Source organism: Fundulus heteroclitus, chromosome 5 (assembly GCF_011125445.2).
Source record: "Fundulus heteroclitus isolate FHET01 chromosome 5, MU-UCD_Fhet_4.1, whole genome shotgun sequence".
Taxonomy (NCBI): Eukaryota; Metazoa; Chordata; class Actinopteri; order Cyprinodontiformes; family Fundulidae; genus Fundulus; species Fundulus heteroclitus.
The window spans coordinates 21,389,510-21,415,215 of NC_046365.1; the positions used below are offsets into that span (position 1 = coordinate 21,389,510).

General features: G+C 37.5%; 1 protein-coding gene across 2 annotated transcripts in view; it reads right to left on the reverse strand.

Moving 5' to 3' along the window:
- Nucleotides 1-6,274: 6,274 nt before the first annotated feature.
- LOC105931448 (neuronal acetylcholine receptor subunit alpha-7) overlaps nt 6,275-25,706 on the reverse strand; it is a 46,339-nt gene continuing 26,907 nt past the window's right edge. The window contains exons 5-10 of one of the 2 annotated variants that reach the window (XM_036137178.1): nt 18,465-18,544; nt 16,485-16,652; nt 12,154-12,348; nt 11,589-11,675; nt 10,138-10,247; nt 6,275-8,059 (exon numbers count right to left, since the gene is read on the reverse strand). In XM_036137178.1, the coding sequence (XP_035993071.1) occupies nt 7,451-8,059; nt 10,138-10,247; nt 11,589-11,675; nt 12,154-12,348; nt 16,485-16,652; nt 18,465-18,544 (1,249 nt within the window). In that variant the 3' untranslated portion in view covers nt 6,275-7,450. The remainder of the gene's footprint in view (nt 8,060-10,137; nt 10,248-11,588; nt 11,676-12,153; nt 12,349-16,484; nt 16,653-18,464; nt 18,545-25,706) is intronic. The other variant, XM_036137179.1, reaches the window with a different exon arrangement.

Genomic DNA, 25,706 nt, shown 5'->3' on the forward strand with positions numbered 1-25,706 from the left:
GATAATATCGTGGAGACCTTGAGAACAAGACTCTTGGCTCTCAGCCAACAGTGAATGTTTTGCATTAAAAAGCATTCCTCTTGTTGGCTGTTAACTAGAAGGAGGTGACACCCTTTCCAAAATCTTCTGATTTATTGTCAGACATGATGATTGTTTCTGTGTAAGTGATGACCCAGACCAAGAAAAAGTCAGAGTGGAGCAGCGCGATGAAGGAAGCCTATATTAATCAGTCCTGCTCATATTGCCAGATTTGGCCGGGAAAGCTTTGTGCACTGTAGGCTTTGTATTTTTAGGGTTTTTTTCCAGTGGAGGTGTTAGCTTAACCAGTTTCTTCAAGAATGTTTTTCCAACATGCGCAACTCAGTTCATTGGCTATCTAGACTGATCCAGACTCCAAGACATTAATCAAACATTAGCGAGCAGGTATTGTGAATACTAATATTGATCGGTCATTCTGTTGGTAACTCGATGCAAATAAAAATTTCAGTTAACTTAACTTGTATATATTTGTATTAGTCTAAATGGTCGTAAACAAGAGTTCTTAGTCACTAACTGCTGTTTACAAGGTTAATAACATCTGAGGCCACAGGGCCACAGCAGAAATGGACTAGTGTGTCTGACTGTATGGTAGCTCCACATTCAAGCGATCCCAAAGGAGGGTCAGGTGTGAAGTCTTTACATTACAGAAACAGTTCACAGAGACCTGTCACGGCGGATTTTGCACCAAGAGCGACCAGAGCAATAAGAAAAAAGAAAAAAAATTCCCCACAGTTGCATAAGCGCTTTTTTATGACCCAGGTGGTGTTTTCTACACCAAGATCAAGAGAGAGAGAGAGAGAGAGAGAGAGAGAGAGAGAGAGAGAGAGAGAGAGAGAGAGAGAGAGAAATGGGGCAGTTTGCAGGGAAGGGTAAAATGAGGACATTGCCTCTCTTAGTATGTTTGCTACATCTGTATATCTCTGCATGCCTCTTCACAAGCACTGGCAGTGTGGTGCAATTTCAGCCACCAACAGCTGTCTGTCTGTGTGTGGTGAACCCTGAGATTAGATTTGGCCAATTTGAACACGTTATCACTCTGCTGAGCAGCAGTTGAGGTAGGTGTGGGTGTTTTTTTTTTTAACTACACTTATGTCTGGAAGTCAAATGCCTTGACTAAAATTCCCCAGAAAGGCGTTTGATTCTCACCTGACTTGATGTGACAGTTGCTGGAAAATCAAGATCTGATGTGCAGCTAATCTTTTAACTCTCAGTCCAGAGTTTTTAGGTAAGAGACTTGGTGAGGTAGTTTGAGTTTTATACTACAGACCTCAAACATAACCTTGGATATAATGTGAAGTCACATAGTCAATTGTTGATATCTTTCTTTTTAAAGCAGCAGCATTTTGGGAAAGATCAATCTTCAAACATTTTGGAAAAAAGGTTGAATCTTCTTTAGATATCTAAGGATGTGGAGGAAGAGGCTATAATGCACCTTCTGACGACACAGTGATAATCTGGTCCAGTGCAACAACAGAAAAATTAAAGAAGCTACAAATGCTACAAAACCTAGCAGCTTGAGATGTAATTATATAACTAATGTTAAATTAATGCATAGACAAATTGGTTGCATGTTAAAGATATGCTACTAGTAGTTACCTTTACATTACTTATATTTATCAGAAAATTCATATTAACAAAGTCACCATTCATCATTTACAGGAACTTAAAATTTAGTGCAAGTAAACACACTTACCTAACAAGATATGCCAGTGTTGGTAAATTCATCTTACCACTAGTAAAAACTAAGGCCATTAGTTATCTACAGAGGAACATATCAGTGGAACTTATTACCCAAATCTATATTTCACAAACAAAAAAATAAAGTTATGTTTAAAGGTATATAGCCACGTTATATGCTTATAAAAAAGACAAAAAAAACAAAACGTTTGATCATGATAAAATAAGCTATATACACCAACCCTCCATCTTGATAGCTTTTTTTTTGCCGTGCGAGATGAGCAGATATAAACAGACATGGCACCATCTACCAGCAGTGTCATATCATAAAGTCGGTTTGCTTAAATAATAAATCACTTGTAAACAATGCCGGACCGAGCCTGAGCCTCTTCAATGCCTCGCAGGAAAGCGGCAGCTCGGCATTATTAATTAAATACATCGATCTACAGCAACTTTAAGAGCCTCATATCAGAAAATGTACTCACATCAATCAACTCTGCGGTCACATCTTAGCAATCTTCTGTGAAGTTTTCACCATTGGTGTAATTTGCTTTGTTTACTTATATGACTATTTGTATGGACCCCAGGAAGAATAGCAGCAGTGTTAACTTTAGCAAATGGGATCCACAATAACCAACAATAAACAAACAATGAAACCAACAAAAAATATATTTTGAAAGCTATGTCCCAGTTTAGAAGTTTAGCGAACAAACAGCACCATAAAGCCCAATTAACAGAAACCAGGGTTAGGTTATAAAACAATTTTCAATAAAACAACTTTCAACATCTAACAGAGCACCGGTTACATCATCATCTGTAAATGGTAAGTGTATTACACAAATATAAATCTAATAATACATGTAAGCCCATGTAAACTCATGTCATTTTTTTTATTTCACCACCTACCAAGAAAAACTGACTAAAGCTACGAGCTAAAAACCAAGACAGTTCCTTAGAGACTGCAGGATGATAAGGAAAAAAATCAATTTACTATGATGAAACATTTAAAAAAACTCACATAACAGCTTGGTTGTCATTTTTGGTTTATTTCTGGTAACATAGTCATGTAAAATGAGTTTTTGTGAACATCCTTTAAGGAGAATGATGCATAGTGAAAAGAGAGGCACAGACCACAAAGAAAGACACTTAATATGACCAATGTATAATACTGGGTGAAAAAAAATATTTCAACGATACTTTTTTAGAAATTTTGGACTTTCATCTTTGCAATTTTGCTCCTTGGGGGCGTTCTGCATGTTCCACTAAATGAGTTTAATAGTCACAATTACAATCTGGATCTCGTTTCTATCCTCCTCTATCTATGATTCATGCTTCGTGCACACATAAAAAACAACCCAAAAATAGATGAACACAAATAAGCAACAATTGTCAAACCATCTCATAACAAATCAATAAAACTCTATTTAGTTCTCAATTGCACCACTTCTATAGATAACTCCTTTATTCATACATATCTGTTTAAGTTTGGATTTATATTGGCAAAACATTTTTCAAGGATTTTCCATAAGTTCTTTGCCTCTTACCTCTAAACCCACCATTTAAATGTTGAAAAGCATGCCTTGTTTCACTCACTGAAGCTTAGATTAAAATCGACACCACTGCCTAATATTCACTTCAACTCTAAATAAAATCTATTCTTTTGGAAGAAAAATATATATACATTTATAAGACAGAGTTGGATCTGATGTCTCAACCTATATCCTACTTGTGTTGTCATCCAGTTGGCAGTGAGAAATAAAAGTGTTTGCATGGAGGCTTAGACAACCTGACCTAAATTATCTTTAAATTATTTTGATGTTTAAATTTCTTTATATGTGTTTATAACCTGGCAACCTGGTTGAATCTGTACAGCAGTTTTTGTATATTTTGCTCAATATAAAATAAATCTAAACATCTTTTCACTTGCTCCAGAAAAGGTCTTGTTACTTTTCAGTTATATTGAAAATGAAACTAGACTGTCCAAAATGCTCAGTATTCAATCTACATTTCAAACAAGACTGTCGTCACATTTTCAGAATGTGCACAATTGGCAGATAGGACAGCACATTTGCAAATCCGAATAAGCATAAATATTAATCAGCAGGTGGGGGCCCTTTGTCTGCTCTTGGTTCATTGATTTAATGTAATGGTACTTAATCTATTGCTGCAGTAGTCATGCAGGGTCATGATGCTTTCATTCCTCTTCAGTGTCTCTTACATCTCCAGTCATGGCAAAGTGCCACATCTGAGAGTTTAACCTTTGTGCATGACAAGCTGGAATTTATCTGTGTCATAAGGCTGAGGATCAGCGAGGACGATCAGGGGTGGGGTGGGGTTGGGGATGACAACTGAGATTTAGCACAAATCTTACAACAGTCACCCATTAATCCTTGTTGCATGTTGTCGCTTGAGATTAGCAAAGTGTTTGTCTTTTGCCGAGCATTAAAAAGCGAAAAAAACACAAAGCTCTGCGCAACAAAGGATTTGGGACAAAGCAATGATGTCAGCAGGATTGACCTCCTGTCAGAATATATTTAAAAGTCTTGTCTTTCAATCAAAAGTTGTTTCTTTTAATATCATGAGTTTTCGTCAGAACATTGTAACACATTGTGCAACAAACACACCAACCTCCCAAGGATATGCATAGTGAACAGATGTAAGACACAGACTGTTTTAGCTAACCTCACTACTTATACAGTACAAGTCAGTAAAAGGGATGGATTCAAAGAGAAATGTTTTAAAAAAAAAATCCCCTCTTGAATCATTTTCACGGTTTAAAAAGCTGCAAAGTAATAGTTAAATGTGACATTTTCCCATACTGATAAAATTCTCCTAATTACATTTGTGGATACAGAACCTTGGTGTGAGCTGCTCAAAGAGGGACTGAAAAGATGTGTAGTTAAAGAAGCAATGAGAAGGACTTGAAATACAAAGAAAAAGTAGCTGTATATTACAAAGAGTGATGGATGGGAGTGATACTGATATGGAGTTGGGTGTAAATTCAAGGTTATTAAAGCAGCTGAAAGAGGTGTTGATCTGCTATTGAAGAGGGACTCAGGCCCAGTGGTGGCTGGTGATGAAAACATTGAGGTGCACTTGAGGTCAGGGATTACAACACAACAATAAAATGTACTTAAAATAAAGCCGTTCATGGGCACTTGCCTGCTGCAGGATTTTTAAGTCTGGTTGGTCAGGTCCAAATTCCTTGATCTGCTTTTTGTCCTCCAGCAAAAACCTTGTGAAAATATTATTTCATAAGTCCATGAAAAACATTTCTTTTGCTGCTGCCATTCTCTGCTTTATTTCCGTTGTTGTAGTCTTATTCTTCAGTTTGGATTGTGTGTGAGTGACATTCAAGCCTACACGTCTAAGCCACCAGGGGTTTGACTTTGATTGACAGTTATCATGAATTAATCAGATTGGATGAAGAAAAGCAGTGCCCCAAGGATAATATTTACCTAACCAATTAGACACCAGCATGAAGTCACATGAGAGCCAAAAGTTTAAAAAGGAAATGTCATGCTTTTTAACACCTTTTTTCACATTTAAATCATTCAGTTGTAGTCCCTATAAAGTGGAGCTAGAATGCTTTGGTCTGAATTCGTTATTAACTTACCACCACATCCCCCCTTTTTACCTCTGTTCTGATGTGCACTTGAGAGCAACTTGCTTCCGTGTGATCTCTTTAAACGCAAAACAGGCACTTCACTCCCTGGCCCCTTCCAAGTCGCAAAGGGTTCCACTTCATACCGTTCAGCCATTTTTTAGTATGCTGGTGGACAGTGCAATTCAGTTCAATTCAATTTTATTTATATAGCGCCAACTTATTAAACATGTCATCTCAAGGCACTTTCCAAAGTCAAATTCAATCAGATTATACATATTGGATCAGATTATACAGATTGGCCAAAAATTTTCATATATAAGGGAATCAGTTGATTGCATCAAAGTCTTGACAAGCAGCTTTCACTCCTCCTAAAGTAGTGTAGAGCTACAGGGAGAGTCGTCTGCATTGTCCATGACTTTGCAGCAATCCCTCATACCGAGCAAGCATGAAGCGACAGTGGAAAGAAAAACTTCCCATTAACAGGAAGGAAAACCTCCAGCAGAACCGGGCTCAGTATGAACGGTCATCTGCCTCGACCGACTGGGGATTAGAAAAGATAGAGCGGTATTAAAATATGTCCTCAGTCATGAGATCAGAGAAACACACTATTTGAAAATAAATAGGTGGGAATATTACTACAGTGTTTTTTTTTTAGCTGCTCAACAAACAGGGCATTAATACAGCTGCTAATTTTCCTGTAACTCCACCGACACATTCAGTCATTCTTCAACCTTTTTATTCAGGCATCAACATGCTTAAGAATCCTGAGAACTATATTTTGGGTAGCTTTTTCTGTTAAAGCCTCTTAAAGATCTTAAATATGTAGTTTAACAAATCCAATATCAGAAAAGTGACCTAAAATAAACTATGTATGAATTTATAAAAGTCAGTGTCAGTGCACAGACACTAAAGATTTTGACCCATAAATCACAGCACAGTAAACTTGCAGGATCACTGGCATGATTTTTATTACTTTACACACATTTTGCTGCATTAAAGCAAGTGGATGTTCTACATTTGGAGAGATTTTGTCCTTTCCATAAATTTTTTTTATAATGTAGCGACTACATTAGGTAGGTCCAAAGTCATTACAAATACATAAAAGACAGAAAAATCACTCACCAATATCACTATCCAGATTTTTATTTTTTTTACTGAGAGAGATTATGGTTAGAATTACTGCTTGACAGACGTGACATCAAGTCAGTGGGTTGTCTTTCAGTTTCTCCCAGTAAGGATAGGTTTCAAACTGCCAAAGTAGTTAAGATACAATGGTCCCAGACCAACACTGAATGTGATCTTAAGGGGACCCTACTCAATACAGCCAGAGTGAGTTCACAGTTATGTTTAGTGCAGTGCAGAATGCTCGGGATTGGTGCTACTACCAGGTGTGAGCAGGTTGTCAGTTGTCTTAGATTCTTATATTTATTTAGCAAATCCATTTAAAAGATCTGTTAAAAATAACAGACTGGATAATCCGCAAGATAACTCACAGTTTAAATAAAGCTGAAAACAATATGCTGTTATAGCCTATGAGTCAGCAACATTCTGTGAATTTCCAGAGTAAACACCAAACATTTTTTACTTCTAAACAAATGAAACAGCATTGCGTAATAGTTTCAACAATGTAAAAGCAAAATTTTCATAACTACAGATCAGGAAAACATTGTTTTTTGATTGTATAATGACAAACTGTATGTGAATGTTCATAATGGAAGTTAAACTGTGGGATGTGGGGGAGAATAGAAAAAAGAAAAAAGGATCGAGAGTGAGGAGACTATACTCATGAGATGAGAAGTCACAGTGGTGGCAGGTAAATGAGGTGGTCCACTAGGGATAAAGTTGAAAAGTGCATCAAAGTGAGTTTTTAACATTATTCACATAGCATGTGGCATCACCATCCTATTCTTTGCATTTATTTATCCATGAAAGACACCTTAAAGGGAGAAAATAAATCTTCCCAACAATATGCACAAAGAGAAAAAGACGATATGATCCTCTGCACAAAGGTTGTAAGACTAGATCAGCCTGTGAGACTTTACCTAGAAGTAGTTGTGGATTTAACCATGTTTGAAATCTTTTTACATCAACGTTCCTTTTTCTTCTCATATAGGGAAGAAAATAGCTTTATGTAAAGTCTTTTGACACTGCCTCAATGAAATTTGGAGCTGACATGAGTATAGTAAAGGTGCATATGATGGAGAACAGCGAGAAGGCCACCAAGCATAAGCGATCCACCACAGCGGCAGCAAACTTCCACTCACTGCAGATTTCCTCCCCTTCGTCCTGATCTCGAAAGCGCCTAGCGATGTACTGCACTTCTTCCAGGATGAGTGAGATTTCTGGGATTTGCTCCAACAGCAATGTCCGTGTATGGTCTGAGTGGATGTCGGGCTGGGAGGAACTACTGAGGTGGTTTCCTCCCCCTATGCCTCCTTCACCAGGAACGCCACCTGTCACTAAGTCTGAGTCGGTGCTCGGTGGGAAAGTGGGGTTGTCGGTTCCCATGGAGTGGTAGCCAAAGTACAGCTTCATGTTCCCATTGGTGGTAGTTGACTGGGTGGACGCCTGCCCTGGTATAGTGCTCATCTGGACGCTGGTGGTACTGGTGTGGTGAGGAGAGTGAGCATACTTGTAAGTTGGAGGGTTACTCGAGCTCACAGCTGTCTTATTCTCTTCTCCAGGCTTCTTCATGCGAAGGAACCAAGCACACCAGTTCAGTAGAATGACACGGACCTGGTTGATGAGAATATGGGAGCATAGAGAGAGGACAATTAAAATATACAAGATGATGAAAGGCATAAAAATTAAAATGCTTCAGATAATCAAACTGCTTTTATTATCAGAAAAATATAATTTAAGTAAATAGAAGAAGCAGTTTCCAATGACTATATCATTTATTAGAGAGAGAAAAAAAGTTATCCATACCAAACTGGCTATATAAAAATAAAATTGTCCTCTGTTAAATCATGAATTAACTTTGATTAACCACATCTTTTTGCTTGAGTTTCCTGAGCCACACTCAGTTCTGGTTACTGCAAGACATGTAGAATCAATACATTACCTAAATATAACCTGTCTGACAACATGAGGAAGAGTGAAAGATCTACAAAAACAAATCACGCCCTAATTCATAGAAATTCATCAACAGATGATAAAGTCATTGACCGTTATATCATAGGTTTCAGGTTATGGTTTTTATTTGTTTGTGTTTTCACCATGTTTGTCTTTCTGTTTTGGCCCATATTCAGTGTTGATTATTTTTTGTTAGATGTTGTGTTATTAGTTAATTCCTGTGTTCCCTTTAAACATTTGCTTAGGTTTCAAGTTTATTTTCCTGTGTTCCGGTCCTCTCGGGTTAGTTGGTCTCCCACCCTGAGCTGCCCTGCCTGTCACCACTCCTCCACGCTCTCCTCATGGCTCATCTGATTTGTTTGTCATTTTCCCACCCCTGCTTCAGTATATAACCTCACTGGTTCCCATTGCTTATTCTTGGATTCTTGTATTGGAGTCTCTTGTGTTCTGTTACTCTGTTCCACCTTGAGTCTGCTTGTTTGTCTGACTCTGCTTAAGGTCCTGTTCTCCTTGTGGCACACCATCTGTATTTTTTATTTTTATTTCACTCATTAAAAGAGCTTTTGCTAAATATCTGCACTTGGTTTCTTTTCTAAACAACCATGATATTGACGTCCATCAACTTAGAAAATGGTTACAATGTTTCTAAGGCCTTGGGACTCCAGCGAACCACATTCAGGGCAGAGAAAAGAGGAAACACTGGGGAACCTTTCCAGGAATGGCTGGCTGGTCAAAATTATTCCAACCATGTATCAAGATATTGTCCAGGAGATCATTTAAGAGCCCAGAATAATATCTAAAGGACACATTTCACTCTTACTTGCAGTAATGAGATTGAGATTTATTGACATGAGTGCAAAGAAGAGAAAGTGAGGTAGGAAATAGCTTTGAAAAGGGTTGAGAGGTAAATTCCTGCTACCCCAATACAGTAAATTGAAGTGAGTAAATACGTATTTGGAAAAAAGTATATACCTTTTGTATACATGCTTTGAGTGGTCAGTATTACTAGAAAAGCCAAAATGTTCCATTGATTTCCATTATATCAAACAGACGAAAAACTAACTCAAGCGTATGGATGTTTCATAGATAAAATTACTGTTGTCAAGGATGAGGTACATATGTTTAGGTTTTGCATCACCATGATATAAGCTTGGCGGGCAGCCAGGGCAAGCGTTGTATGTTTATTTTAAATGCCTCAATGTTTGAGAGCAACATAAAACAATCAGTAAAGTTCATGTCTGGGAGAAAACCTTATAGTCAAGATAATCTAACGCTAGCCGTTATTAGCTTGACGCACACTATAGTACCCAGTTAATGGGCTGTGTCCCTCTTTTGAGTTGCATCACCCAACACGACACCTACTGCCAGGATTACCCAATTTTCTGGGAGAAATCCTATATGTTGCAACATATTTTCCCATCTCAACAACATGTCGTGCAGAGAAGGGCCTGACAGGGTCGTAAAAGACCAAATAAATGAAATGGCCAGTACTTGTACATCGCTTTATCAAGTCCAGAGGACCCCAAAGCACTTCACACAACATTCAGTCATTCACACGTGAGCTACATTGCAGCAACAGCTGCCCTGTGGCAGATTGACAGATGTAAGGCTGACATGCATCGGTGGCACAGGGCCCTCTGATTAGGTGTTAGAAGATGGCAGTTAGCAGAATGACAGAAACAGATGTTTTTGATAAAGATTTTTATACACATTTACTTTTACAAGCACCTTTAACCTACCCATTTAGGCATTTTGCCTCCTCTGGGATCATGGTGGTGGAACTGTAGAACCAGGACTGTTACTACCACAGACAATCCCACAATCATCATGGTGCTGGCAAAGTACTGTGCTGGGAAGGAATGGAGACAAATGCACAGTTCACACGTTCTTCAAATGAAAATAACAACTGTGTCATTAACAGAAATGGTGGCCATTTATTTAGAATTGGCACCAAAATTTCAAACTTAGAGGCGGGTTGATGAATCTCTACTATGTTGTTTTCTAATCTACAATCATTAAAAACTCTAACACACAAAAGAAAGATAAATGAAAAAGACATCATATGATAATTTATGTAGATTCGCAAAACCTTGTCTGCACGCATTTAATGCAGCTTCTGCCTCACAGCTATGCAGGCTGATCCAATCGTCATACATTTCCATGTTAAACCATTACAGGAAACTGGATAAAAACCAGTCACACAGACAGTCAGACAGATTGCCATATTGCATCGGATCTACTTTGTCAGCATTGCATTTACACACCTTCTCTCATGAAGGAAGCTTTGCTATTGGCTTTGTTTTACATCACTGAGCAGCCAGATGATGCAGAGCAACAATTCTGCTGCTATCTATCTCATCTCCAAACCCAATGTCTTGTCTGCTTGTGTGTGCGTCAGTGTGGTCTCACACCATGCACCTCAATGTTTGTGCCCTGCAACGAGTCTAATCTTCAGATGCAGCAGAAATAATAAGATACTAAGAGTTTTGTGGCAAACTATATATGCATTGGTTTTATCAAGCTTTGGCCTGCCAGCACAAATTCTAGTTGCTTCCCATGTCGGTCAAAATACAACGCAAAAATGAATACATTTTTGACTTTAATATTGTTAAAAATGTATATGGTTCTGTGAACATTTCCTTGAGAATTTCATAAAAACCAAGTTACATTAAACATACTATAATGCAGTGAAAAAGGTGAAAAGCTACACAAAACAATGGAAAATTTTCTGTGCCATGTTAAGTCCTCCTGTAGCAACCTAAACGAGTCACAGATTTGTCTTAACATATCAATACAATTTACTTTAACACATATTTTTTTAAATCTCTATTGTCCTTTGACAAGATTTTTAAATACCTGACAGACACTGAAAGTAACAGACTTTGAGTCGTCTTGCCTCAGTAACAGCGTCCACACCGAAGGGTGTTGTCATCAACTCAACCTATTAACACTTGATGTCAATTCACTGATCAGGGCTGATGAAGCTAGAAATAGTCCACTCCAGATTACCAAACAATTTATTGGTGCATATCTAAAAATTACCTTCATTATCTTGCTGGCATGTACTAAATTAGTTTATTCAGCGGTAAGAATTCACTAATCTGGACATGGTCACACTTACAAATTATTTTCCCTCATGCTTCTACTTCTAATGAGCATTTATTACAGGCAATATGTATATATATCTTACCAATTAGAGGAACAGAGTCTGAAGTGGCAGGCATGATCTCTGCAACTAGCAGCATGAACACTGTTAGAGAAAGCAGCACAGTAATACCTAAAGAAAGGAGATGAGAACACAGAGAACTGTTTTTATCATCTGTCTGCTTTCTGCTAATTGTTAACTTATAAGACTTAAAAATAAATGCAGTGTCTGACATAATCACGGGATTAAAAAAAAGGAATTTTTTTTGAGTGTTTGTGTTTTTATTTAATTTGACCCTGTCTCACTGAAAGCCATTTTGAAACAAGCTGGCATTCTCGGGTCCAGGTGATTATCTTCGGCTGTGTTTGTGATGTGGCTTCTCATTCATCTGCCAACAAAGGATACCCATGAAACGCTAATATGCATCCTTAATGTCAGCATTAGCATAACATAATGACAAATAAATAGTTCTGAAAAGGCACTGGGACCTGATATTGCTGAGGTAGGGGAGATGTTTATTTGTGCCAATGTTTATGAGCCACTGTCCTTTTGTGTTAGCAGTATTGTTTTAATGTTTAAGGGCATCCTGATGTATAGTCTTGGTCTGTACCTAGTGAGATCTTTTCTCCAGAGTCAGCAGGAAGCAGAAAGACCAAAAGGGCCAGTCCAGAAATGAGCACACAGGGGATGAGTAGGTTGAGCCCGTAGTACAAAGTCCTGCGACGCATAGTGACAGTGAACGTCACATCAGGGTAGGGTTCCTTGCAGCACTCATAGTACAGCTCGTTGCGCTTTCCGGGCACACCTTGAGGACAAATAGACGAGAAGGTTCAGAGGTTGGAAACCAAAAAAAAAAATACACTTGTTAGAATTCATGGAAGGGAAACTCTTGTACTTTAAGGGCAGAGTGATGTTCTCCGTTGTTTTTATAGACATAAATCAGTCAAAGAAAAGTCAGGGGTTTTAAGCTGTGGCAGTTCAGTCATTTTCAACAGGTTTTTAGAGAGCAAGCCTTTCGTGTTTAATTTTGTACAACAAATTTCGGGCAGTTTGTCCTTGCAGTATATAATTTAAAAGGTCAGTGAAATTAACTGTTCACAAATAGCTTCTTTTTTTTTGACGGTGTTGACGGCTGTGCATTATGCATGCACAAACGAGTTCACCGTTCTTCCCCGCATATCATATAGGAGAAGATTATATGCGGTTGCCTGTTCAACTCAACCCGGCAGACCGGGATACTACCAAGCACGTCACGGTACTGCATTTAACGGTTGAAAACCAAAAAACCAAGCAAATTACAATAGTCTGAACAAACATTTCCTTTCTCTTTTAGATCAGAGAAGCACTTTTCTGTCTTAAAAAACAGCCTTTGTTGATCTGCCTTCTAAGATGGACATGCACTTCCATATATGGACGATGACAGCGTAAGAGAGAGTGTACTTTTTTAACCACACCTCTTTCTGATTTAAACAGAAAATGTTTTTGTTTTTTTTCTCCTGATAAGAAAAGTACCTCTCTGATGGGAATATGTTAAATTGATGTGTGGGTGTTACTTGGCAACATAGAAAAACGGTGGAGTGAGCATCTCCACTTTTCTCAAAGATCCCCAATGTGTGGGAGAGCAATGTGAAAAAATAAACTGGCAAACAAAAAAAGGTCTCACTTTACCTGCTAAAAACAGTCTCACTTTTTAAGCAATAATTTAAAAAAATTGGAATATTGGCTTTAAGAGAAAGCAACTTGAGGCTGAGGAACAGTAAGACAACAGTTGCTGTCACGGCCATGACGACTATACTTAGTGAGTTAGCAATTAGATGACTGGTGAGCATGAAGTTTCTCAGACAAAACTGTGTAATTTTTGTATGTGTCCTCTGTCAGTAAAACATATGTTGACGAAAATATTGGTGTTCTAAATAAAGCAATAGCTGCTTTCTGCTCTATTTTTTATTCAGATTTACGGGAAATAACTTCCAACCAACAAACATGTAGTTCCCATTGATGTATATCATCTTGCCAGGATGCACATAGTTGTTTTATTTATGCTTCAAACTGACTTCCATCATTCAGTGGTCGTAAAATTGGTTTTAACTTTTCACTTGCTGATAATTCACAGATCTCAGTATGCTATGACTCCGTAGAGTCCGCAGCTTCAAATTAACAACAAAACCTCAATAATGAACGTCCAATGTTTTCAATTGTGTTTTGGTAGTTTCACTGTCTTCAATTTGAATTTCCATATTTCTATTTGCATAATCTATCTGTCTGTTCATCTAAGTGGAAACAAAAAGGGAGTTGACCTTGTCCTGGTCATAACAGGTCAAAACAGGTATGTGAATCTTTATTAGTTAGAGGCTGTTTGTGTTGGTTCTTAGTGCTGATTTCAATCAGAATAACATGATTATACTACAAGTCTTGCACTTTGAAATGAGGATGAACTAATCAAAGCTCTGTGTATTAATCATTCCCTATTTAGCAGTGTGTTTGTGTGTTTTGAGGCAAATTGGAGGCAAGTCATCTGGCCTACAATTAGCAATCAGTTTTGCAGAAAAATCAAACTGAAGTGCCGCAGATTTGATTGTGGGTGTAGTATGACAGACCATCCATGACAACCCCTTTTAACATTTATTCTTACATTTTAACGTTTATACTGTTTCTGTGAGAGAGGCTCTTGTGTGAAACAATCAACAGCAGAATCCAGAAACACAACCCATTATCTTGTGTCCAGCTAGAAGAATTGATTCCTGAAGAAACTGAATTTAAATAAATTAGATGGATCTAATTTCATTTCATTTAAAATGTGTCACCTGCCGCTGAAGAAAAATAGCTTTTGTTAGCCACCTATTAATTTGATGGATTGCAGAGTTGTAGATCCAGATCCATAGGGTGTGTGTGTGTGTGTGTGTGTGTGTTGGACCTGACACCAGCATAGTTTGTTCTGAGGCACCAGCATGATTTGCATTCCTGGGAAGTTTGACCTCTGACTGCTCTGAATTAAGTGAACTATCCCTGGACCAGCTGTCACCTCATACAGACCGATATCCCCGCGCCTCCCACCTACTCACACACATTCCTTGGGCTACCATAGGTGATCTCACTTTGTGTGCAAGTTTATGTTTGTGTCGTTGTATGTCTTTGTTCTCTTGGCCACTGACTAGCAAAAATTGAGGAAGAGATTATGTGACATCTTTAATTACACACGGACAGAGAAGATGGCAGAGAGAAAGAGACAGCTGAGTTAACAGCAGCGCATCCCAGCCAAGGTAAACAGGGCTGCTGAATAGGATCTGCTTTTTTAACTTGTCACTCGGAATTTACTTCCCCCCCCCCGTGTGTCTTTTTGGTTAGCATTCTACACACGGGAGAAAAGTTTGAATTAAACCTTTGATCCATGTTCACAAAGCTGTTAGGTCCCCACCGATGTGCTTGTTTTCATGCCGTTTTTCTCTTTTACAGTTCTGCTTAAAAGATGACATTAATGGAGTGGCCACTAAACTGACAAATCAAAAGAAATAAATAATTCTGATATATTTTTAGTGTACCTAAGTACTTGTAGTGATAAAGTATCCAACTGCTGATAGGATCAAATGTCCTTAGAAGCAAAAGTTAAAAAGTAACGCAATGCTGAGGTGCAAAAGCAAACTGTAAAGATCCCTGACAAAGCCTAAAGAATGAATGATCAAGCAAATGGTTTACAATATTTTGGCTACTTTTGGAAAATTATCTTTAGCCTTTACAGGGTATATTTTAACAAGATTTAAACATTCATTCTTGTATAAGTTATAGTGCAAATCTTATCAATTTGCAAAATGTTCCATAGAAATCACCCCTTATGTAATGCAATATATTTTTTTTACCTATTATATGTTAAAAAAACTATGCAACATTCAAACGTGAACAGAGATTGATTTTAGGATTTAGGCAAAAAATCTAAGCAGGACATCCGACAAATTAAGGCAGGACAAATGTCCTTAAAAGTTCTACGAGTATGGATCACCTTTGGCTGAAGTTGCTTTAGAACAGAAGCTGACTTGGAGCTTTGCAAGTTGTTAACCCTTCATATTTCACAACTTTTATAGTTGAATGTCCAAAAAATTATCAGAAGACACGCAGAAAAACTTATCTAACTGTTCCATTAACTTAAAATCAAAGATTTGTTTGTAGCTTTTTGTTGGGTTCTCTTTAAAAAATACTTGCACATTTTTAGATGTTGTTTGCTAAAGAGAAAGAAAGTTATATTTTAGTAAAGCATGACATTTTACAATGCATATCAAATCTGAATCACTATCTTTACTCTGTGATATTCAATGGAAATTTCATGACTTAAGGAATGGTCCACATTATTTATGTATGCTAAAAATCACATTCAGGGGGAACAGTGGCACAGGAGTTAGGGAGTTCGTCCTGAAATCGGCAGGTTGCCGTTTTGATCCCCCCACTCCGACCATCTCAGTCGTTGTGTCCTTGGGCAAGACACTTCACCCAAAATTGCCTGCTGGCGGTGGTCAGAGGGTCCTGTGGCGCCGATGTCAGTCTGGAGGGTCAGTCCCGATGCCTGCTCTGACTTTGGCAAAGTAGGATAGTAGTTGAGGCTACTAACATAGCTCACCATCGTCTGTGAATGTGAGTGAATGGATGAATGACTGATTGTAGTGTGAAGCGCTTTGGGGTCATCAGACTAGTTAAAGCGCTATACAAGTAGGAGCCATTTACCATTCAAAGCCTTGTCAGTCATGTCTACTCAATAATAAATTGTGTCCTTGAAACCCCAATCTAATCCAGGTTTTGTAACCATGCAGATATTTAATATATGTTTTTGTGCGAACAACCTGAATTTATTAGATCTTTTTTCTGAGCCAACCAACTTCCAGTGAAGAAAAATATATGTGTATAAAACAAAAATTGATTTACAACCACTCATTTTGCTTTTCTGTTTTTTCTTACCTACAAGGTCCCACTCCCCGTTGGGTATGTATGTAGAAATGTCGACATCCATCATCTGAAGATCCAGTAGCCAGCCATTGTGGGTCCATGAGCCAAACTTCAGGTCACACTTCTGGATATCAAATGGGAACCACCGGACATCAATATAGCAAGTACTCTTCAGGATACCTGAAAGTAGTAGTTGCAGTATTTTTATGGCTTACTCAACACTTTATTTTGTTGCACACTGATAATTCTTGTTGTAAAAATGTTTCTTGAACCGATTTGTTTCATCAGGTAGAATTGGATCTCAATAGAAAATGTTTAAAAACCTAATTTAATGAAACAAAAAGAGACATTTATAGATTAATCCATTAGACACAAAACTTTATATATGGGTGTATATTTCAATGGTTATGAATTGCTGTTAGAATAGTAGTACATTAGAAAAAGACCATTAAAATGATTTTAATACAGAAATACTATGTTATATCCTACTCCATAATGGGGAAGACTGATGTCTTGACTTGTCTACCAGGAAGTCATATACAGCCATAAGCCACTATTAATCCATCTATTGTCCAGGTCCAGGAGAAAAACCAGGACACCCACCACCCCAGTGACATCCTCCAGCTGATTTTGGGGAAACCTGAGGCGTTCCCAGGCCAGACGGGAAATATATAGTCTCTGCAGCGAGTCCTGAGGTTCATTGGGGTCTCATCCCAATGGAGCATGCCTTGGAACCCCCCCAAAGAGAGGCACCCAGATCAGATACCAACACCACCTCAACTGGCTCCTTTCGATGTGGAGAAGCAGCGGCTCTACTTTGGGCTCTCCCTGTATGTCAGAGCTCCTCACACTCTCTCTAAGGTTGAGCCTGTCCATCCTCTGGAGGAAGCCCATTTTGGTCAGTTGAATCCAGGATCTCATTCTTTCAGTCAAGGTCCATACCTCATGACCATGGATGAGGGTCGGAACGTAGACGGAACTGTAAATTGAGACCTTTTCTTTTTGACTAAGCTCTTTGTTCACCACAACAGACCCGAGCAGCACTCACATAATTGCAGATGCAATCGCAATCTGTCCATCTCATTTCATCCTATCATCACTCGAGAACAAGACACCAAAATAATTAAACTCCTCAGCTTAAAGAGACTGGCCCCCAACTGAGAGATGACAATCCACCTTTTTCCTGTCGAGGACCATGGCCTCAGACGTGGAAATTCATAAAATATGAATAAGGCATATCCATGGGCAACTGTTGCTGCATTTCTTGTATTAAGCCATTTCTGAAATGGACAGAACTTCAAAAGTGTCTTACCTGGGCTAAGAATTTTTTTTTACTGTTGCTGAACTGTAGCTCAGAGCACTCCAAAAGACATCAGTCTCCTCACCAGATAGAGTCCAAAATCCCAAAAACAAGGTATGACATGTCGTGATTGCCTCCGCACCATGTCATACCTTATTGATGAAGTATATGAAGCAAAATGAGCCTTGTTACTATTGAGTGTACAAACTGTACGGTATATGGATCTATTTGTTTTTAGTATCTTAACAATTCTGTATCAAAAATCTGTTTTTCACTGCATTATAGTATGTTTAAAGTTTATAGTAAATAAGGGGAACTCCAAAAAAAATAAATAGAAAAGGTCAATATTTGCTATGTAATATATGAGTTTTACTTTTCAAACTTAATAACTGAAAAAAATTATATTTAAATCTGTTGACATAGACATGCTTTATCATTCAACTCTACAAATATTCTTAAATGTAAAGGCATTTGGATTTACAATGATACAACACAAATCTTCTAAAATAAAACTTGCTTCCAAATCTAAAGGAAAACTCTCAAAGTGCAACCCACAACTCATCCCAAGAGTGCAGTGTGAGAAAAAGGATTGTACAACAATGAAGATTTAGTCTAAGGTACTGTAACATAATTCATCTTACATGATTAGAAATACACCTTAAAGACAGGACTTTAACACCCAAAAATCTCACCTGGTGGGATGTATTGGCAGGCTCCGGATGCATTGACCAGGACATTAGTATGAAACGTGGCATCAAATCTCTCATCGGCACTACAGTGAGAAAAGATTAATTTGATTTAATTTTTAATTTGGAAAATGCGAGTCTGAAAAGAAAGCTAAAGAAAGAAACGGTGTGCTGCAAAGACACAAAGTCAAGCTTAGACCAAAAAAAATAACAAACAATGTGTGAGTCTAAAGGTGAGATGAGAAGGAGAAGGGGAGGATTACCACAGTTCCAGACACACACTGTTTAATTTCAAAAACCACAAAACATGGCAGAGTGCTATTAATATACTAGACACAGTAAAAAAGGCAAAGATTACACATCTTGCAAAAGACAACAAAAAAAAAATAAAATTCAACATTTCTGTTCCTTTCAGATTGTCTAAAAGGAAGCAGAAGCTGTAATTATTCAAACTATAATCAAAGCTTAACACCCTATTATGTCTGAAGAGTTTCCTGAAAGACTGAAACTCAGTTCCAGCAATTTAACAATGTACAAAGCCGGATTTCAAAAGAAGCAGACATTTGACTGGAATGCATTCACAAAGTATCACCCTAAATGAAGAAATCCTCTTCAAATTTGAAGCTTTAATAGCATGTCTGATGTTAGCACTGTATCAGATTAAATAGATGGATGACATCCAATGAACTTGGACTCTTTAACACCCACAGTGTAGGGTCGGAAAGCTTTGTTGTGTTGTGGTGTGATGAATTTTAAACCACAGTTTGTTTCCTCTCGCTCCATTATTGGAAAGGTCTCTGCAAATCGATACAACATGAAGATAAAATTAAAAATAAATTGTGTGGCATTTTAGAAAGTGACTCCACATCTGTACAAGTGGTGAATAATATAAGGCATAAAATTACTGTTGTTGTTGGCCAACAATTTAAGTCAACTACATAATGGCTTCAGTAGCTTAAACATTTTAAGGCTGTAACTGGCAACATTTTATTCAAAACAGAATTGTTGAAATGTTGATTTTGACGAATTTACCTGAATTTCATAATCTTGGGTGACCATATTTTGATTTACAAAAAAGCGAACTGTTAGCCCAGCCGTGAAACACTTTAATAATAATCTGTTTATTTTAAGACTTTTAGCTCAGGTAATTTTAACATTTAAAGTTCATTTATGCTTCTATGCACTGCTAAAGACAATAGTTAAATAGCACACCTCAGATAGGATTCCAAGAGTCAACAAGTATGAAAGTGACCCTGAAATCTCTGGAAGTAAATAATAGTAGAATAATTACTTTTCTGTATTTGAAAATTAACCTGTAACAATAATATCTCACTTTACCAATCATACTGGACAAATAAATACACAAACACAAATCTGAAATAACACTAATATAAAATACATCTGAAAATAATATTTTGACAAAAACAATTATTCTATCATTTTCTTTTCAGAGTAATAATACAAATAAAAAGTAGCAGTCTCACAAAGATGCTTAATTAAAAAACTAAATGTGTATACTCCAGTTTTTAGTTTTCATATTGATTCTTTTTTTTTCTCGCATCCTCATTTCCCCATCCACATGTAGCTGTAGAGCTGATCTTACTCAGCAGTGTTTGGTTCCTCTCCTTGTGTCTATGGCTCCGTATCAGTTTGAAAACCCTCAACCTTTCCGTTGTGTGAGGGAATTGTAAACAAGACAGACTGTGATCCTCAATAAATGTGAGTAATGGTTAACACTGTTGACCTTCTCAAAATATTTAGTTCACTTCTGGTCCACCCTAACCCTCTTCCTGGTCGTAACAACAAACTCAGTCAACTCGCATTGCCTTTCAATGTTTTTCTGTGTTCATTTGACTTACGAGATCAATGGCACCTTCGCCATGAGTAGAAACGAATATTGCAGCTTTGCACATGGTGCGATCTGCCACCCATTTGTCCTGAACCGCATGCTATGAGGATTTTTTTTTTTGTTGTTTTGCAGTTTGTCTGTAAAGCTACACCTGAGCTTTGATAGCTTAAACAGCAGCAGCAATGGTATCAGCGCTGGCCAGCTGTTCCTTCTATGAGTGGAGATGGGCCACTCTCACACCAGCAGCTTGGGGAAGACGTTACACGAAAGAAAGGCTGTCGTATTCCATGCAGTGCGGGAGTCAATTTAAGTACATGCCTATTGGTCCTGTGAATAATTGTTAAAAAATTACATTTTCCTTCCTATCAATCTTGCCCATGTGCCTCGGACAGAACTTAAAAAGTGGGCATGTCCGGGTAAAAGAGGACACCCTACAAAGTCCCATCTTTTACATGAGGTGGTGTCCCTTTTCTACAGACAGTAGAGCTGGAACTTAAATTACATAATTGAACAGATTCCTGCAAAAGTCTGGCTAAAAAAACTGACTAAAAACTATTTATTTATTTTTTTAATAAAAGAAACAAAGGGAAAATGTTTATGTAACCATTATATCACACTGTGACAACAGCTCTGATTCCAGGCAAAAAGGCAATGAAAAACCTGAAGGAATAAGTTGACTACCAGAGGTAGTAAGTGATTAAAACTTTATTTATCTAAGGAAATAGTATATTTGGTTTGGTATGCTCTGAGTCAAACCCAATAAAAAATAGTGACAACAGAAAACACTTCAGCTCAAGCAATGATTGAATGCTTTTACAAAGTCAGACACCAGTTTGACCCGACCCATCATTTGTTTCTGTCTATTAGTATATTTCTACCACTTACTGGGAGAGAAGGAGTTTGACAGGCATACTTAAGCTCTCCCTGAAGGCTTTTTGCTCCATCAGGTTTGGTCATGTGGCTGTGCATAACACCAAACTACAGCCTCTAAATCTATCATTTAAATCTAATCACTTATTTCACCTGAGCATAAGGCTGAAAGGCAAAGAGCCTGTGAGAGTGCTGTGGAACTACCGTGATCTTTCTCATTTACTGACCGGAATAAATAAGCTATATTAGGTTTTAGCCTTGTATTGCCATTTGGAATGCTTTTACCTCATGTGTGGAGTGGAAAGCAAAGGGGAACATCCTGTGTCTTTATCAGGTGCAGAACCTGATCACCAAGTAGAGTTAACATGATCTTCATGTCTTAAAATTAATGCAAATAATTAAAGACAAGAAAGTAAGAATCAGACACTCCCATTAACTGTTATTTTTACCACTAATCTTTTCTGAAAGTATAGTTGCACAATATCTATTTGCAATACCCATGGCAAAATAAAAGTATTAAATATAGTCAAATTCTGCATGCCAATAAGACATTTGGGTTGTTGGACAAACTTTCACTGCCCTTCTTGTCCTCATTAAGTCACAAAAAGTAGCTCAGATGTGATAAAAGAAACTAAAGAAAAGAATCAGAAAAATGTGGGTTAATCAAACTTGATATCAAGAAAGGAATTATATTAATTTATTTTAATTTAAAACCATTAGTTTTTAGCTAAATTTAATGGCTTCAAAGTAATGTCTTCAAAATAATATTTCATTAGAATCATTGAGAAAATAATTTCATTTTTCAAGATAATCCATTGAGTCAAAATGAATAAATGAGCCACTATGATTTAAAGTTCAAAACTCAAGTACCATGGTTAATGTGTCCAGAAAAGCTTATGTCCCTCTTTAGTTGAAAGAGCAAAAAGCAAAAGGGCTTTTCAAAGGTATTTGGGCAATGAGGCAAACAAATAGCAAAAGCAAATCAATCTACAAGCCCGTATACAAGCTGTGCTACAGATTGGCGACTACAAAGCTGAGTAGCACCACAAAATTGGTGAAAAAGATTAAGCGAGACAGGAAACGCTCCAGAGGAAAAACAAGAGTGAATCTTGCAAAATAATTTGGTCGTTGGTCTTTCAGGACAGAGCAATCAGGATGCAAGACCCATTCTTCTTTTGCAATATTATTATTAGACTGGTAAGTTTCTTTTTTACCTGTTGTATGCAGAATATGTCTATATTTTTCAGTTTTGTAGGGACTAATTGCTAAGCTACAAGGCTAAAAGTTGTTGTTAGGCAACAAAGTGGTCTGTTATCAGATTCCAAAACAAGGAGGGAGACTGTTTAATTTTGTGACAGTGCAGTGTTGCGAGTGGCCTTCCGGGTCACTAAACCTGGAAGTTATGATCTAGCGACACTAGTGGCTAAACGTTACATGGTGCTGCTTTAAGGTAATAATTTTTTGATTAACTGGGGCCACCTATAACCTGTACACAGATCATTAGACCTTCAGCCCAAGGTGGTCAAGCAATCATTAAGTAGGGAAAATGAAAATGCAAAATGGCAAGGTGGCTTCACTGGAAGCAATAACTTATGGAGTAGCACATTGTATGCTTAAAACCCTGCATCCCAATAAACACTTATAATAAGTGGTTTGCATCATAGATGATAAACACATCTTCTGTATTTAACAACCCTTCCTGTTTCACAAAACCTTGCTTTATTTTTTTCACATTTGAACCCACATGAAACATTTTATTTAGAAATGCACATGACAAGGTAAGACAGTCTGACAGCAGCTATGCAAGTAGGCTAATATATATAAAAAAAGCTTTATATTGAAACCCACAAAAACATAGTGTGATAAAAGAAGGACTGAGGTTAAATTAAGACTTTTCTTTAAATTAGTGAGGAGTCTGGCAGTCGCAGTTTGATTTAACTGAAGTCTTTAGAGATTGTTTTACCTTTACTAAGAGTACATGCAGCCTGAGTAGTCTACACAGATGAGTGCATGAATTTTCAGGATCTCAAGGGAGAGAAAATGGCTGAATCTTAGAGACTCTGGATAAGACCATGATGAAAGCTTTGAATCTCCATGTAATAAATTTGTTGCTAAAGTACAGTTCTTATCCTTTTTGTAATCATTTTTCTGTCTTCGAAGTTAGCATTTGAATTACTAAACCCAGGACCTATGAGACCAGGAAATTCAAGTAGATTTATTTTTAAAATAAAACTAAAGCATCATCAGAGATAAAAAATAAAGCAATCTGTAAGGTCCATAGACAAACCAGTATATGCATTTTATACATAGGGACAGCTATTACACATCAGCACACATAAGGAGATTGTGTTTTACCAGTGTATTGCATCTGGGCCATTCAATTTTCTGTGGAGATTGCATCTCCACCCCTCAATGTCTCGAATCACATTCAAGGGGCAGTGCTGTTGATGTGCTGACACAGACAAGACATTTAGCTGTCAGGCCTTTCTTAACAAAGCTATTCTCTATTATTATTCCTTTTCCTGCTAGGACAAGAGTGTTGGAGGAATAACAAGCCATAGAGCAAAACAGGAAACATTTTTAAAAAATTTCAGGAGGACCGCATTACCATGTCTAAAATATATTTTTATTGTGATATTATTGTATTGAGAGGAAAGGTTATACTCCATATTTCCAATATCTTGCCAGATAAGAAGACAAATCATCTTGTGAGACCATTTCTTGCAACTTGTTTTCTTGGTCTTTGTGGTGCATTTGCTGCTGTGACTTCTCATTTACTACTATTTTTAGATGTTCCCCATAAAGCCTGAATTAATTATCAACTGCAATGTATTACTCTTTTTTAAAGCTGCATTTAGCTGCATGATTGTCAAGCTGTTAAGGTGAAGAAATTAAAGCTGGATTTCTAAGTAGTTTTAAGAGATCTTAATTTTTCTGTGTCTCATCCATCCCTATTACAGTTTGATTCTATTTATTATTTTATAATTTTTGGTGTAACTGTGAAGCATATTGATTCACTCTTGTTTTTAAATGTGTTATATAAATACATTTGGCATTGACATTATGTTTTTTAATTTAATATTTATTTAATAGGGACAGATACAATAAGCATAGATCATCACTTCAAATAACTTGATGACTGCATCGCTGTGTATTTAACCATGGCTAATTCACAACACCTCTACCTAAAAGGACCTTTGGCAAGTCCAATGGAAACTAAAATGTAACAGTGAATTCAATACAAAAGTCCAGAAAGTAATATAAAATAACATCTTCGAAACCCTTTCCTACTTACTCAAAACCCCTAATCCATATAAATACAGACTGTGGAAGAAACACCGTGCTGGTTCTATTGGATCTCAGTGCAGCATTTGATACTGTCGATCACTCCATCCTGTTAGAACGCCTGGAGAACTGGGTCGGCCTCTCTGGTACAGCTCTCCACTGGTTTAAATCCTACTTAAAGGACAGGGACTTTTTTGTATCAGTAGGTAACTTTACATAGAAGATGACAAAAATTACATGTGGGGTTCCCCAAGGGTCCATCCTGGGTCCCCTCCTCTTCAATATCTACATGCTCCCTCTAGCTCAGATAATAAAAAACAACAACATCAGCTACCATAACTATGCAGATGACACGCAGCTCTACATCACCATGTCACCAGGTGACTATGAACCAGTTCAGCCACTGAGTAAATACCTAGAAGAAATCAATGCCTGGATGTGTCAAAACTTTCTTCAATTGAATAAAAACAAAACTAAAGTAATAATCTTTGGACCAATAGAGGAGAGATCAAAAGTTAGCACACAGCTTCAGCTACTTCAGCTAAGAACCACTGATCAGGCCCGAAACCTGGGTGTAGTGATGGACTCAGACCTGAACCTCCAAAAGCATCTAAAGACAATTACAAGGTCAGCTTTCTATCACCTGAAGAACATTTCTAGGATTAAAGGACTAATGTCTCAGCAGGATCTGGAAAAACTAATCCATGTGTTTATATTTAGTAGAATTGATTACTGCAACAGTGTTTTCACAGGCCTGCCTAAAAAGTGGATCAGACAGCTGCAGCTGGTCCAGAACGCTGCTGCCCGCATCCTCACTAAGACTAAGAAAGTAGAGCACATAACCCCAGTTCTAAAGTCCTTACACTGGCTCCCTGTATCTCAAAAAATAGACTTTAAAATACTTCTGTTAGTCTATAAATCCCTAAATGGCTTAGCACCTAGATACATCACAGACTTGTTATCAGTGTATCAACCATCCAGACCACTAAGGTCATCTGGCTCCAGCCTACTCTGCATACCTAGAACACGAGCCAAACACGGAGAAGCAGCATTTAGTTCCTATGCTCCACTTATCTGTAACAAACTTCCAGAAAACTGTAAAAGTGCTGAAAGCCGGAGTTCCTTTAAATCGAGATTAAAAACACATTTGTTTAAAACTGCCTTTGAATGTTCTAGTTAAACTGTTTTACTGTTTTTAATGTTCTTTTTTTGTTTCTACCTTCTATCCCTACTTGCTTTTATTC